The sequence below is a fragment of the Triticum dicoccoides genome, chromosome 3A (assembly GCF_002162155.2).
Source record: "Triticum dicoccoides isolate Atlit2015 ecotype Zavitan chromosome 3A, WEW_v2.0, whole genome shotgun sequence".
NCBI classification, from domain to species: domain Eukaryota; kingdom Viridiplantae; phylum Streptophyta; class Magnoliopsida; order Poales; family Poaceae; genus Triticum; species Triticum dicoccoides.
Window position 1 is genome coordinate 724,376,900 of NC_041384.1, and position 14,876 is coordinate 724,391,775.

Genomic DNA, 14,876 nt, shown 5'->3' on the forward strand with positions numbered 1-14,876 from the left:
GCAGCATGGCACATGTCTTGAGGAAGTGGTCTGATAGGGACTTTGGCTCTGTTCTGAAGAAATCAGCATACATTAGAAGAAAACTGAGTGTGCTATGGAGGTCCCCAAACACGCCTGAAATCCAACGTGAGGTAAAGCAATGTACAGAGGAACTAGATGAGCTTCTATTGAGAGAGGAATTAATGTGGAGGCAGCGATCAAGAGCAACCTATCTGTGGAAAGGCGATCGCAACACGAAATGGTTTCAGAGAAAGGCAACATGGAGAAAAAAAATGAAATTAGCAAATTAAAAGATGGCAGCGGAGTTTGGAAAGAGGACAGAAAGGGGATTCAGGAACTGGTGAGGAGCTATTTCCAAAGCTTGTACGAGAGGGAACATGTTGTGGAACCACAAGTGGTGCTGAATTTTGTTGAAAGAAGGGTTACTGACGAGATGAACGAGGCATTGACAAAACTGTTCTCGGCGGAGGAAGTGAGTGATTCCCTTTTCCAAATTGGACCTTTAAAGGCTCCTGGTCCGGACGGCCTACCGGCTAGATTCTATCAAAGGAATTGGGAGGTCATGAGAGATGAAGTGATCAGAGGTGTGCTAAGTTTCTTCGAGGGTGGGGCTCTACCGAAAGGTATAAATGAAATAGTAATTGTGCTAATCCAGAAAGGCAAAGACCCACAATCACTGAAAGATTACCGTCCCATCAGCCTCTGTAACGTCATTTACAAAGTGATCTCGAAGTGCCTCGTCAACCGTCTACGCCCTTTTTTGGACAGAATTATATCAGAGACTCAAAGTGCATTTATCCCGGGCCGCATGGTTACAGATAATGCCACAATTGCATTCGAGTGCTTCCATAAGATCCAACATAGCAGGAACAAATATGACACGTATTGTGCATATAAGCTAGACCTGACAAAAGCATACGACAGGGTTGACTGGGGATTTCTGAAAGGAGTTCTTCTAAAAATGGGATTCAGTGAAAAGTGAACAACCTGGGTTATGAAGTGTGTAAGCTCTGTCAGATACTCAGTCAGATGCAATGGAGAGCTCTTAGACCCTTTCATCCCATCTAGAGGATTGCGACAAGGTGACCCTCTGAGCCCGTATATGTTCCTCTTTGTTGCAGATGGACTAGTCAACTTAATGAATAAAGAAATGGATGAAGGCAACCTGACACCCTTAAAGATTGCGAGGAATTGTCCAGGAATATCAAACCTCCTCTTCGCGGATGACAGCCTTTTATTTTTCAAGGCGTCGGCTGAGCAGGCACAAGTAATAAAGAGGGTTTTGTCTTCCTTCCAGAGGGCCACGGGGCAGCTGCTGAGTGAGAATAAGTGTTCCTTACTTTTCAGTGAGCAGTGTCCAGAGGAGAATAGGGAAGAGATAAAAAGAATCCTTGGAGTGGTGTCTTCAACATTTGAAAGCAAGTATTTGGGGCTTCCAACTCCTGAGGGAAGGATGAAGGACGAGAACTTCCAACCAATTTTGGACAGCTTCAGCAAAAGATGTAATGACTGGTCAGGAAGATTCATGGCTTACGCGACAAAGGAAGTTCATGTCAAGTCTGTGGTCCAGGCTCTTCCTTGCTTCACTATGGGGGTCTTGTTGGGGAACGTAGCAGAAATTCAAAAGGGTTTTGCGAGAAGTACGAGAAGATGATCCGCGATTTCTGGTGGGGGGATGAAGAAGGCCACCGCAAAGTGCATTGGATGTCTTGGGAGCGCATGACTCAACCTAAGAGGGTGGGTGGTATTGGGTTTAGGGATATGCACCTATTTAACATTGCGCTGCTCGTGAAACAAAGTTGGCATCTCCTACAGAACCCGGACAACATGTGCGCTAGAGTTCTGAAGTCGAAATACTACCCACATGGAAACCTTCTAGATACGGTGTTTGCATCTGACGCGTCACCGGTTTGGAGAGGTATTGAGGCTGGCTTGGAGCTCCTAAAGAAAGGCATCATTTGGCATGTGGGAGATGGTACAAACATTCAGATACAAAGGGACCAATGGATCGCTCGCAAGGAAGGCCTAAGGTCTGCAGCTTTCATCAGGAGGTCTAGATTGCGCTGGGTGAACCAACTTATGAAACCAGACATCAAAGAGTGGAACGAGGACCTCATTAGGCAAATTTTCCAGCCATTTGATGCGGATGAAATCTGCAAAATCTCTGTCCCTAGCTCACCCACAGTGGACAGAATAGCTTGGCATTATGAAAAGAGCGGAATCTTCTCTGTATGGAGTGCTTACAAGATGGCCGCTACAATTCAGGGCCAAATTAGGCAGGCTCCGTCGAGCTCCTCGAAGGATCCGGGAGATAGGAGTATTTGGGATCTAATTTGGAAATCAAAGGTCCCTCCGAAGGTCAGGATTTTTGGCTGGCGAGTTGCAACAAATACGTTAGCCACAAAAAAGAACAAGTGGAAGAGATCATTGGAGGTGGATGCCACTTGCAGCATTTGCGGCTGCGAGGAGGAAAGTGAGTTCCATGCGGTGGTGTCCTGTACCAAAAGTAGAGCCCTTCGTCACGAAATGAGGAAAATTTGGGAGCTACCGCCTGAAGGTTCATTCAGATACACCGGTCCGGATTGGCTGCAACTGTTACTGAACTCGACCCCAGATATTATGAGGGCAAAGGTAATGCTCCTACTGTGGAGAGGATGGCATCTACGGATGATTGTGTTCACGGGAAAGGCAAGGAAACTATCTGGCAATCTGTCAAGTTTTTACAGAAATATGAGGACGAGGTGCAGCTATCCTTTTTGCCTCTCTCATCGGAAACAGGGAAAGATATCAGACCTCTGGCCAAGGTCGAACCACCCCAGATAGTTCAGCAAACCATAAGATGGTCTGCCCCGAGTAGAGATACAGTGAAATTAAACTCTGACGCAGCTCTTCTACCTGGCAGTGGGTTTAGCTGGGCGGGAGCGATTGCAAGGGACTACAGGGGATTCCCGCTTGTGTCAGTTGGAAAGGAAATGGGCATTGTGGGGAGCATCGAGGAGGCTGAGGCAAGGGCCGCGCTTATAGGCCTGAAGGCTTTGGTTGAATTGTACAGAGGACCGTTAGTGCTTGAGATGGACTGCTTGACGATGATCAATGAGTTAAAGAAGGAAGCACGAAGTCTCTCCCCATGTTATGGCGTCCTCTGTGACATCAAGGAGACTCTGAAGATGTTTTCTTCCTTTAAGATCAGTCACGTGGGAAGAAAAGGCAACTCTGTTGCTCATGAGTTAGCCATGGAGGCTAGATAGCTTGGGGATCTGCGGCTAGTTGCAAAGGTCCCGGACTGACTGATAAACCTAATGCAGGCTGAGTGTACTCCTTTCACTTGAGTATCCCATATACTCGAGTTTCTCAAAAAAAAAAAACACGGTGCGACGCAAGATTGGGATGGCGACCTTGACCACTCGTCGCACGTCACCACACTCTTCATAGGCGAGATGGATGTCGCGGGAGGAGTTGACTATACTAGGATGAGGGAGAATGGGGCCGGTGATGCCGGCGACGCTCGGACTAAGCTGTCGGCGGTAGAGAAAACCCGGGATGGTCGGATAGGGGGGCAACGGCCGTCATAGATCATGAGTAAGAAGCGACATCGAGATGAAGTGCGGATTAGGTTTCAAGTACGGCGAGGGCTGCAGATACGGTAGCGACAACGGCGAGGCCGAATGTGTTAACGTGAGCGAGGTGGTAAGTCCTTCCATTGCGCAGCCATGATTTCGGGACTTCCTTTCACAGGTGGTTGATTAGGATCGTATGGCTCACAATGTCTCTGTCGAGCGAAACTTGCGGGCTGGAGACGAATGGCGACGTACGAAGCGACTTACCATCACAACCACTCTTTAGAAGTAGAGATGACGAGCCGTCAAACAATGCTTTGTAAATAACGCATCTTCGTCAAAACACGACATGTTTGTTGCTCGGTCGCAAAAAAGAAAAGAGTTCGCTACTCATATCCCAGTCTATATCTTCATATATCCCTCCAAAACCAAGATAAGAAGCACACCGTCAAACAATACTACTCAAGTAAAAGAAATGAGTAATAACAATCAAATATATAGTCCTTCGAGATTATGCTTATGTTTTCATTAAGGTAGAAAACTCTAAAATTTCGCCATCTAATCAATCAGTCGACAACTCTATGAAGACGAGACGGCGGCGGCTCTCTAAAGATGGAATAGGATTCTTTCCGTCTAACCACTATCCCGGTGGTGCGTCTAGCATCGTACGGTGGGCGTGTGGAGATGTGTCTCCGACGGATCTATTCTTAGTGGATTTGCTTAGATCTGGTCATAGTTCGTCCACGTTCATGTATTTTCAAGTTGGATCATTTTGATCTACGCTACTCTTCAATGGCGGCGATTGCTGTTCCGGTGTGCTGGTCCTATGGGGCCTTAGCACGACTTCCTGACTGTCTACTACAACAAGTTTTGCCCGACTCCGGCCATGGAGGGGCGATGACGGCGCCGCGCCTTTAGCTCGCTTCTGTGCTTGTAGTCGTCGCTAGGTGGTCTACGGATCTGGATGTAATTTTTATTATTTCTGGTGTTCATCGTACTGCCATGATTGAAGATGAATAGATCGGAAGTTTTCTCGCAAAAAAAAGAGAAACTCTAAAATTTCATGGATGTGCCATCAATGGACTCACACAAAATTGAACCGAAAGCAGAAACAATTTTTTTTTCTAATTGGAAGAACGATATTTTAAGGTACATATTTGGCATGCATTTTAATATTTATTATTCTGTTTTCAATTTTTTTTATTTCTTATGTTGAACATAAACTACATTATTTTTTAAGTCACCGTGGATGTTTGGAAAAAAATTGTTGCAATCGATTTCAATATAGATTTACGCAAACTGATGGTACCACATTAATCCAAAAATTAATATTGCCCTTAATGTATCCTCGTGTGTTGGAATATTTACATATCCATAATATCCTTAAATATCTACATGAGTTTCAATGTTGGAAGACAATACTTCGAAGTTTTAAACAATCAATGTGTTCTAGTATATAGTTAAGAGACATATACTACCTCCATCTCGGTTAATAAGTCTTTCGCGTAGTTCTAGATCGATGATTTAACTATTTAAATATGTATTATATGTAATAGATGTTTTCACTCAATGTATATGTAAGAAAAACGTCAAATAATATGTTGATGTGTCGGCTACACAAAAATGCGATTTTCTAGCTGAACACCCACAAAACACCATTTTTAACAGCGTACTTATTTATTTGTATATACACCACATATATAAAAAAACATATAAATTTATAAGCATGTACATACTTCATACCCACTCCATGCCAAGTTACTTGTCGTGAAAATGGATAGAAATAAATGTACCATGGAAAAAACGCCACAATCCGGAAAAAGGGATCCGCCCTCGCGTCGTCCCGGCGACTCGAGCGGCCACCATCTCCTTCTGGCCGGCGACCCTCCCCGCTCTTCCCCTCATCCTCCTCGCCGCCACCGGTAGCTACTGCCTGGCAAAGCCCGCGTGTGGTGGCGGCGACGGGGCAACTCGGTTGGTCTCCTCTCCGTGGTGGTTGCTGGTACACTGATGGCGATGGATGGCAGAGATCGGGGCGGAGATAGGGCTCCGGCGTGGCGGCCCCTCTTCATGGCGATGTCGGTTGCGGTGGCCACGTGGGCGGCGTCATGGCTAGGCTTGCAGGCTACACACGGTGTTGATGTAGTAGCAGCAGCAGGACTGGGATTCGCCAGATCTGGCCATGAGTGTCTGGTCCAGCTCCTGCCATGGTTGGCGTCTCGCCAAGTTCGGGCCTCTGCAGTTGCGGGTGGCACGATGTGGCGTCCCAGACTTTGTCTGAAGGTCTGGATCGAGAGGAGGGCGGCATGTCGGTTGTTGGCTTCGGCCTACTAATGGTGTTTGGCCCTAGCACTCTTCTTCTGCCAAGTCGTCTTTCTGCCGTATGTCGAACTCTTGAATCTGGCCGCTGACAAGTTTCGATATTCCCCGTCGGAGATCTATATGGATTGAGATCAGAAAGGCTCCAGTCATGCGTGCTCATATTATCAGCCAACACAGCCTCCAGAGAGCGCAGCGCGAAGCTGTGATTCTTATCGGTGTCATGGGACATGTCTAAGTCAAGATTCCCAATGCATTGATAGAGGTGGAGAAAGTCATGGCGGCTGTGATTGCAGGTATTGAAGCTTTGGCGGAAGGGTGTATTGGATGTGATGATGACTGTGTGCCACGTGTTTGGTGACTTGCAACAGCGGCCTCAGCAAGCGGAGGAGGTGGCACTGAAGGGCTGCATTTTTTGTGGTGCTTCTCGAGTACCGAGTCTCGATTTTCAGGGTAAAAAATTTAATGTTTGGCCTTTATTGATTGTACCTGGCAATGGCCTTGGTGAAGGCATTGATTTTGGGTGAACTCGGACTTTCTCCGAGGTGAAAATCTAAGATCTCTGATTGGGCAACGACCACGCTTGTGCATTATTTCTTTTTCGAAGGCGTTGTTTTTGGAGAACCTCTTTTGTATCCGATGTTTTCTTCAATGGTGGTTAGAGTGCTGCTGATGTTAGTGATTGATTACCGTGACGGGATCTTTTCTCTTCAGTTCTTCTTTCTTTCTTGGACCGTGTGTATCCTTAATCTCTTTGGACATCTTTTTTTTTACACTTTTTTTTTGGCATTTTGTTGATATAGAGACCCGGTGTAATTGGTATCTTTACTATGTTAATATATTACCTTTGGAAAAAAATACAACCATTTCAACTACAAGTAACTGGGGACGGAGGGATTGCTTACGAGTTACGAGAGCATCCATCGATCATCCTCCTAGCTCACGTGTGTCTTCCCCGGCTCCGGCTCAACCGTCGGTCGGCCACCGCTAACAGATGACGCGCGCTGAGCAGAATTTGCTAGCTTCGACGACCACCGTGTTGGTCACTTGGTCTTCGTCTTCCCTGTTGCGACCACAAACTGGACCGATCTCCGTCCAGAAGAAAAGTCCGTGTTTATCACGAGACTAGGACTGTACGTACATACCGACCAACCACCACACCAGTCAATCATGGTGGTCATGGACGGGAGCATCACGCTGCTGCTGCTGCTCTTCCCTGTCCTCCTCGCCGTCTACCTCCGGCGCCGCAGCGTCGCACCGGCTGCGGCGAGCGCGAACCACTGTCCGCACCCAAACCGCGTCTTCGGCAACGCCGTGCCGCTCCTCCGCAACCTGCACCGCTTCCTCGACTGGGCCACGGACCAGCTCGCGGAGTCCCCGGCCTCCACCATCGAGGTCCGCGGCCCGCTCGGCCTCGGCAGCGGCGTCGCCACTGCCAGCCCGGAGGCCGTCGACCACCTCCTGCGCGCCAACTTCCCCAACTACGTCAAGGGCGCGCGCTTCGCGGACCCCTTCGCCGACCTGCTCGGCCGCGGCATCTTCCTCGCCGACGGCCGCCTCTGGACCCTCCAGCGCAAGCTCGCCTCCTACTCCTTCTCCTCCCGCTCGCTCCGCCGCTTCTCCGGGCGGGTGCTCCGGGAGCACCTCCAGCGGCGCCTCCTCCCGCTCCTCGACTTCGCCGCGGGCTCCGGCGTGGCCCTTGACCTGCAGGACGTGCTCCGGCGCTTCTCCTTCGACAACGTCTGCGGCGTGGCATTCGGCGTCGAGAGCTCCACTCTGCTCGAGCTCGAGGCCGGGGATCGCCGCAGCCGGAGGCACGAGGCGTTCTTCGCGGCGTTCGACGACGCCGTCGAGATCTCCTTCGCGCGGATACTCCACCCGACGACCCTGCTGTGGAGGGCGATGAGGCTGGCCAACGTGGGGAGCGAGCGGCGGATGCGTGAGGCCATCGGAGTCATCGACGAGTACGTGATGGGGATGCTGGAGGCAGAGCAGCCGCCGCGAGGTGCGCCGGCCGAGGACGGCGAGGGCGAGCACGAGCAGCACCTCCTTTCGCGGTTCGCGTCGGCGCTGGACGAAGAATCCGCCAGCGGCAGCGGCAGTGAGCTCGGCGAGATGTTCAGCTCTCCGGAGGCGAAGCGGCGGTTCCTGCGGGACGTGGTGGTGAGCTTCGTGCTAGCCGGGAAGGACAGCACATCCACCGCGCTCACCTGGTTTTTCTGGCTCCTGGCCGCCAACCCAGGGTGCGAGCGGCGCGTGCACGAGGAGGTCACGCGCATGCCGCACGGAGACGACGCCGGGGAATACGTGGAGCTGAAGGGGATGCACTACCTGCACGCGGCGCTCACGGAGGCGATGCGGCTGTACCCGCCGGTGCCGATCAACACGCGCGTGGCGGCGGCTGCGGACGTGCTGCCGGACGGCACGACGGTGCGGGCCGGCTGGTTCGCGGACTACTCGGCCTACGCGATGGGGAGGATGCCGCGGCTGTGGGGTGACGACTGCCGCGAGTTCCGACCCGAGCGGTGGCTCGACGGTGATCGCGGCGAGTTCGTGGCGGCGGACGCGGCGAGGTACCCGGTGTTCCATGCGGGGCCGCGGGCGTGCCTCGGGAAGGAGATGGCGTACGTGCAGATGAAGGCCGTGGCGGCCGCCGTGATCCGGAGGTTCGCGGTGGAGATGGTGGAGACGCCGGCGAGCATGGACGCGCCGCCGCCGTACGAGCTGGGTGCGACGCTGAGGATGAAGGGTGGGCTCCGCGTGCGGATCAAGAGGCGGGAGGATCACTTTTAAATAGTAGTATCTCTCTGTTCCTAAATGTAAGATGTTTTTTAAGTTCAAATTCAAACTGCAAAAACATCTTAGTACTCAACCACATCTTGTGCTATCTCGCGTCCAGTCTCTGGGTAGGACCCCGATCGAACGATTCATTCAAAATGAGAGAAAAACCATATAAACTACCACATCTCAAAAGATCTGCATGTACAACAGCTAGTACAAAAATAAGGGGGAAAATGCCATCATATATAAATCATGCATGACAGATTTATAATAAATGCCACGATAAAAAATGCCATCCTGTTATAAAATGACATTCTCTTATAATAAAAAAATGCCATCCTCTTTATAAAAATGCCACTCTCTTATAATAAGAAAATGCCATCCCCATAATAAACAAATGACATGATAACAAATGCCATCTTCTTATACAAAAAGCTGAAATCCTCTTATAATAAAAATGCCATCATATTGCTAATAAAAATGACATGCGCTTAGTAATAAAATTGCCTTGCCATTAAAAATAAAAATGTCATCTCTCAATAATAAAAATGGCATGCTACAAAAGATCAAACTGCCATGGGATTTTCGGGATTGAAAAATATATGTGGCATTTTAAACACAGAATATTCATAAAATGCCCTCATCTTTAGTATGACAAAAATATAAGAAGATATCCCAAATATAGCTCATTATGCTTGCACTAGTTGAAATTGAAATATCCTGGAGTATATAAGCCTGAGTGTAGCTGCTTCATACTAAAACCTCATATGCTCATCAGTTGTCTATGTCTTTCCCCAGTTTATTTTTGTTCGCATACATGAAAAACTTCTATATTATTTTGTCCTTAAATTGCTCGGATCTTGAATGTTTCATAATAAGTGTTGCCTACGAGATAAGCTTTGAGAATCACATCATAGAAAACTTAAATCATGAAAAATATGATATACCAAACATTTACAACATAAATGTCACCATAATCTACAGATGGAAAAGAGGTCATAACATTTTAGAATGCCGAACGTGTTACAATTTTCTGAGAAAATTCAAATGGAAAGGAAACAAATAAACATATCCAGACAAGAAGGAAAGAAATTAATGAGATGCCCTATAAATTTATTCGGTTTCTGATGTGTGTTGCTGTAACAGATCACCAAAACGCATCCCCAGTATACTCATGGCATGTGGGAATGACATGTTGGCGAGCCAGATTTTTCTTCTTCTTATTTATTCCTCTCTCTTTCGTTGTCATGGTGGTGGCGACGGGTGGTGTCACAAGTGGACGGCGACAAGGTGGAGAATGTGTGGCCCAAAGGACAAAGGTGGAATGGGGGTTTCGTGATGTGCATATCTTTGCACGGGAAATTTTTTGGAGACTCATAGAGCACCATGATTCATTATGTGTAAAGGTGCTTCGATCCAAGTATTACTCATCCGGTGAGTTTCTCAACTGCGAGTTAAAGAAAGGCACATCTTATGCGCGGCAAAGTATTTGGGTTGGAGTTTAAACTTTCAATAAAAGGGAGTATGTGGAGGGTTGCAATCGTTTGAAGATAATATTTGGGAGTATTGTTGGATCCCAAACAACTCTTCTAGGAAAACCATCAAAGTCCGTGGAAAGAGAGTGCTTATTCGAGTTCATGAGCTTATTGGTCCGATAATAGGCGGACGGGATGAAGGCTTGCTTTGGGATTTTTTGGCCCATTGATGCAGACCGTATTTTGCAAATTCCCTCACATCAACATGATGCAGAGGACTATGGTGCATGGCACTTGACAAAATTTGGAGTTTTTAGTGTTCGCTCGGCCTACTATAAACAATGAGTATGGCAATCTGGGTCATAGTTCTTCTCTTTCTGGTGGTTCATCACCCCATCCTATTTGGAAGAAACTATGGGGGCTTAAAGTACCAAGCAAAGTGAAAATATTCATATGGAGATCTCTACATGACGCCATTCCATGTTTTAGTGTACTGGCTAATCGTCACATATCCACTTGGGCGCAATGTCCGGTTTGCCAGCGCCATCCAATGATGTGGGACATGCCTTGTTTGGGTGTGATCATGCCACTGAAATATGGCCTTTTCTTGGACTACATGAAGTCATTTACAATGTCGGGCTCCCTGGGAGGTTCGGAGCGGAGATACTCGATTTTCTTCTTTGCGACTTGGCGAACCAGAAGACCTACCTAGACGTGGTTGAATTACCGGAGATGATAGAAGTGTCTTGCTGGTATATTGTGTGGCAGCGGTGTCTCATTGCCAAGAGGAAGAGGTGCAAACACTTGTATGCTCGGGCCTGACTGTGAAGGTAGTGGCCTTGAATTTTGTTCGAGCTGCGGGCAAACCAACTACTAATATGAGACTTAACATATGGATGAAACCCATGCTGGGCCAATCGGTGTTAAACATCGATGCTTCCTTTTGGAGGACGATCACTTCGGTTCTTGTGGTGCTATCGTTAGAGGTTACACCGGAGCATTCATTACCGCATCTACGGCCAAGCTATAACATGTTATGGAAGTCGTCTCGGAGGAAGCGATAACTCTCACTGTGCGTATGGATAATCTGATCGTTGTGGATGCTCTAGATTTTAGCATAGGTCATTCGATGGTGGCCGGCCCTATCTTTGAAGAATGTCAACAGTTATATGGTGACTTCGAGATGGTTCTTTTCAAACATTGTAATAGAGAGTCAAACATGGTCGCTCATATGCTAGCTCAACAGAGAGGTGTTGATCCACCGACCATGTGGTTGGACTCACCCCCTAGTTTTCACTCTTGCTTTTTTTGCGGATGATGTAAATGCTATTTGATTTTAAGAAAGCTTGCCATAAAAGCCATCCCATAACACACACACACACCCGCGCACGCTATCCTTTTTCTAAACACACACACTCTTGCTTTTTTGCAGATGATGTAAATGCTATTTGATTATAATAAAGCTTGCCATAAAAGCCTTCCAGTAAAAGCCTATTTGATTTTAGTAAGGCTTGTCAGATTTTATGGGTCTACTTCCTTGGCACGTGGGCGTGTTTGCCAACTGGGCTTCTCGCATGTGTTGTCGCCGTTCAATGGTCCTCCGTTTTACTTTCAGACCCTAGTAGCCAGCGCGAGAGCTATACTCGCTATAAGTGAGATATAGAGGATACTTGGATCCAAGAAATTATTTTTAGTCTGACTAAAAATAGTCTCTTTTAGAGGCTAAAGTTTTAAGTACCCCTGACTAAAGATAGGCTATGACTAGTCTTGAGGCTAAAATTTTTTAGTCATAGGAAACCTACTAAAATATATATTAGCCCTCTCTCTCCTCATTTAATGCCTCTCCTTTGACACATGCGGGTTTTGGATTGGAGGGTTTGGAGGATAATAAATGCTCAATAATTTGATTTTAGTCTCTTTAGTATTTGGATCCAAGCATGAGTGAGGCTAGCAAGTTTTAGTCCCACTACTTTTAGTCATGGGACTAAAACGTATCCAAGCACCTTCATAGAATGAGCGAGCGACCGAGCGAGAAAATGCATTCATGACCCGGCCTCGATATAGCTCTCGTCTCACCTAAAGAGTCCGCAGGTATGCTCTCGTCTCATGCATGACAGATTTATAATAAATGCCATGATAAAAAATGTCATCTTCTTATAATAAAAATACCTTCCTCTTATAATAAAAAATGCCATCCGCTTTATAAACAAATGACAAGGTAAAAAAATGCCATCTTCTTATAATAAAAGCCGACATCCTCTTATAATAAAAATGCCATCATATTGTTAATAAAAAATACCATGCTCTTAGTAATAAAATTGCCATGCCATTAAAACATAAAATGCCATCTCTCAATAATAAAAATGGCGTGCTACAAAAGATAAAACTGCCATGGAATTTCCGGGATTGAAAAATGTATGTGGCATTTTAAACACTAAATATAAACAAAAGGCTCCCTTCTTTAGTATGACAAAATAATAAGAAGATATGCAAAATAGGTCACTATGCTTGCACTAACTGAAAATGGAATATCCTGGAGTATATAAGCCTGAGTGTAGCTGCTCTCATACTAAAACTTCAAATGCTCATCAGTTGTCCATGTCTTTCCCCAGGTTATTTTTGTTCACATACACGAAAAACTTCGATTATTTTGTCCTTAAATCGATCAGATCTTGAATGTTTGATAATAAGTGTTGCCTACGAGATAAGCTTTGAGAATCACATCTAGAAAACATAAATCATAAAAAATATCATCTGCCTAACATTTACAACATAAATATCACCATAATCTACAGAAGGAAAAGAGGTCACAACATTTTAGAATACTGAACATATTACAAGCTTCTAAGAAAATTCAGATGAAAAGGAAAGAAATAAACATATTCATACGGGAAGGAAAGAAATTAATGAGATGTCCTATAAATTTATTCGTTTCGATGTGTGTTGCTGTAACAGATCACCAAAACTGATCCCCAGTTTACTCATGGCATGTGGGACTGACATTTCGGTGAGCCAGTATTTTTTTTGCCTTTCTCTTTCTCTGTCATGGCGGTGGCGAGGGGTGGTGGTGCAAGTGGACGGCGACAAGGTGGAGAATGTGTGTCCCAAAGGACAGAGGCGGAATGAGATTTCGTGCTATACTTGGCAATGCTAGCCAAACAATGCTGGAGATTCATAGAGCGCCATGATTCATTATGTGCAAGGGTGCTTCAATCCAAGTATTACCCATCCGGTGTGTATTTGGGCAGGAGTTTAAACTTTCAATAAAAGGGAGTATCTAGAGAGTTGGCAATGGTTTGAAGATAATATCTGGGAGGACTGTTGGATCCCAAACAACTGTTCTAGGAAAATCATCAAAGTTTGTGAAAATAGAGTGCTTACTCGAGTTCATGAGCTTAGTGATCCAATAATAGGCGGATGGAATGAAGGCTTGCTTTAGGAATTTTTTTGGGCCCATTGATGCAGAATTTATTTTGCAAATTCCCCTGCATTAACATGATATAAAGGACTATGTTGCATGACACTTGATAAGAAGTGGAGTTTTCAGTGTTTGCTCGGCCTACTATAAACAATGAGAAGATTCCTTTGGCAATCTGAGTCATAGTTCTTCTCTTTCTGGTGGTTTCCTATTTGGAAGAAACTATGGGGGCTTAAAGTACCAAGCAAAGTGAAAATATTCATATGGAGATCTTTACACAACTCCATTCCATGTTTTGGTATACTGGCTAATCGTCACATACCCACTTCGGCGCAATGTCCGGCTTTGCCAGCGCCATTCAATGACGTGGCACATGCTTTTTTTGGATGTGATCGTGCCACTGAAATATGGTCTTTGTTTGGACTGCATGAAGTCATTCATAATGCCAGGCTCCCTCACAGGTACGGGGCGGAGATACTCGATTTTCTTCTTTGCGAATCGGCGGACTAGAAAACATACCTAGAAGTGGTTGAATTACCGGAGATGATGGCGGTGTCTTGCTGGTATATTTAGTGGCAGCGGTGTCTCATCGCCAAGGGGGAAGAGGTGGAAACACACGTATGCTCGGCCCCAGCTGTGTAGGCAGTGTCCTTGATTTTCGTTCGTGCTGCGTGCAAATTGGCCACTAGACTGAGACTTAACAGATGGATGAAACCCATGCTGGGCCAGTTGGTGTTAAACGTTGATGCTTCCTTTTTGGAGGACGATCACTTCAGTTTTTGTGGTGCTATCATTAGGGATCACACAGGAGCATTAATTACTGCATCTACGACGAAGCTAGAAGATGTTGCGGATGTCGTCTCGGCAGAAGTGGCAGCTCTAACCGAGGGCTTGAAGTTTGCTCTCTTGATTGGACTCTCTATCATTGTGCATATGGATAATCGGATCATTGTGGTGCTCTAAGTCTCAACGTAGGTCATTTGATTGTGGATGGTCCTACACTTGAAGAATGTCCACTATCATATGGTGACTTCGGTAAGGTTCTTTACAAACATTGTAATAGAGAGTCGAACATGGTCGCTCGTTTGCTAGCTCAACAGGGACGTGTTGATCCACCGGCCGTGTGGCTGGACTCACCCCCTAGTTTTATCTCCATCTTTCTTGCGAGGATGTAAATGTCATTTGATGTTAATAAAGCTAGTTTTTTTTTTTGAGGGAACTAATAAGGGCCAGTTCTTTTGGTCAATTCTCGTAGAATTGCCCAAAAGAACTGGCCCTAAAGCTAGCTATGAAGGCCATACCATAAAGAAAAACACACACACGCGA

The 14,876-nt window shown here is 46.3% G+C and overlaps 1 protein-coding gene across 1 annotated transcript; it reads left to right on the forward strand.

Annotated features, from left to right (window-relative positions):
* Positions 1-7,055: 7,055 nt before the first annotated feature.
* On the forward strand, positions 7,056-8,833 carry LOC119273487 (cytochrome P450 94A2-like). Its single transcript, XM_037554632.1, has one exon. It carries the CDS (start codon positions 7,056-7,058, stop codon positions 8,667-8,669), a length of 1,614 nt encoding a protein of 537 aa, XP_037410529.1. The 3' UTR covers positions 8,670-8,833.
* Positions 8,834-14,876: the final 6,043 nt, after the last annotated feature.

What these genes read in the sequence shown, in the direction of transcription:
- LOC119273487 (XM_037554632.1), top strand. Translation starts at nt 7,056, where the DNA reads ATGGACGGGAGCATCACGCTGCTGCTGCTGCTCTTCCCTGTCCTCCTC.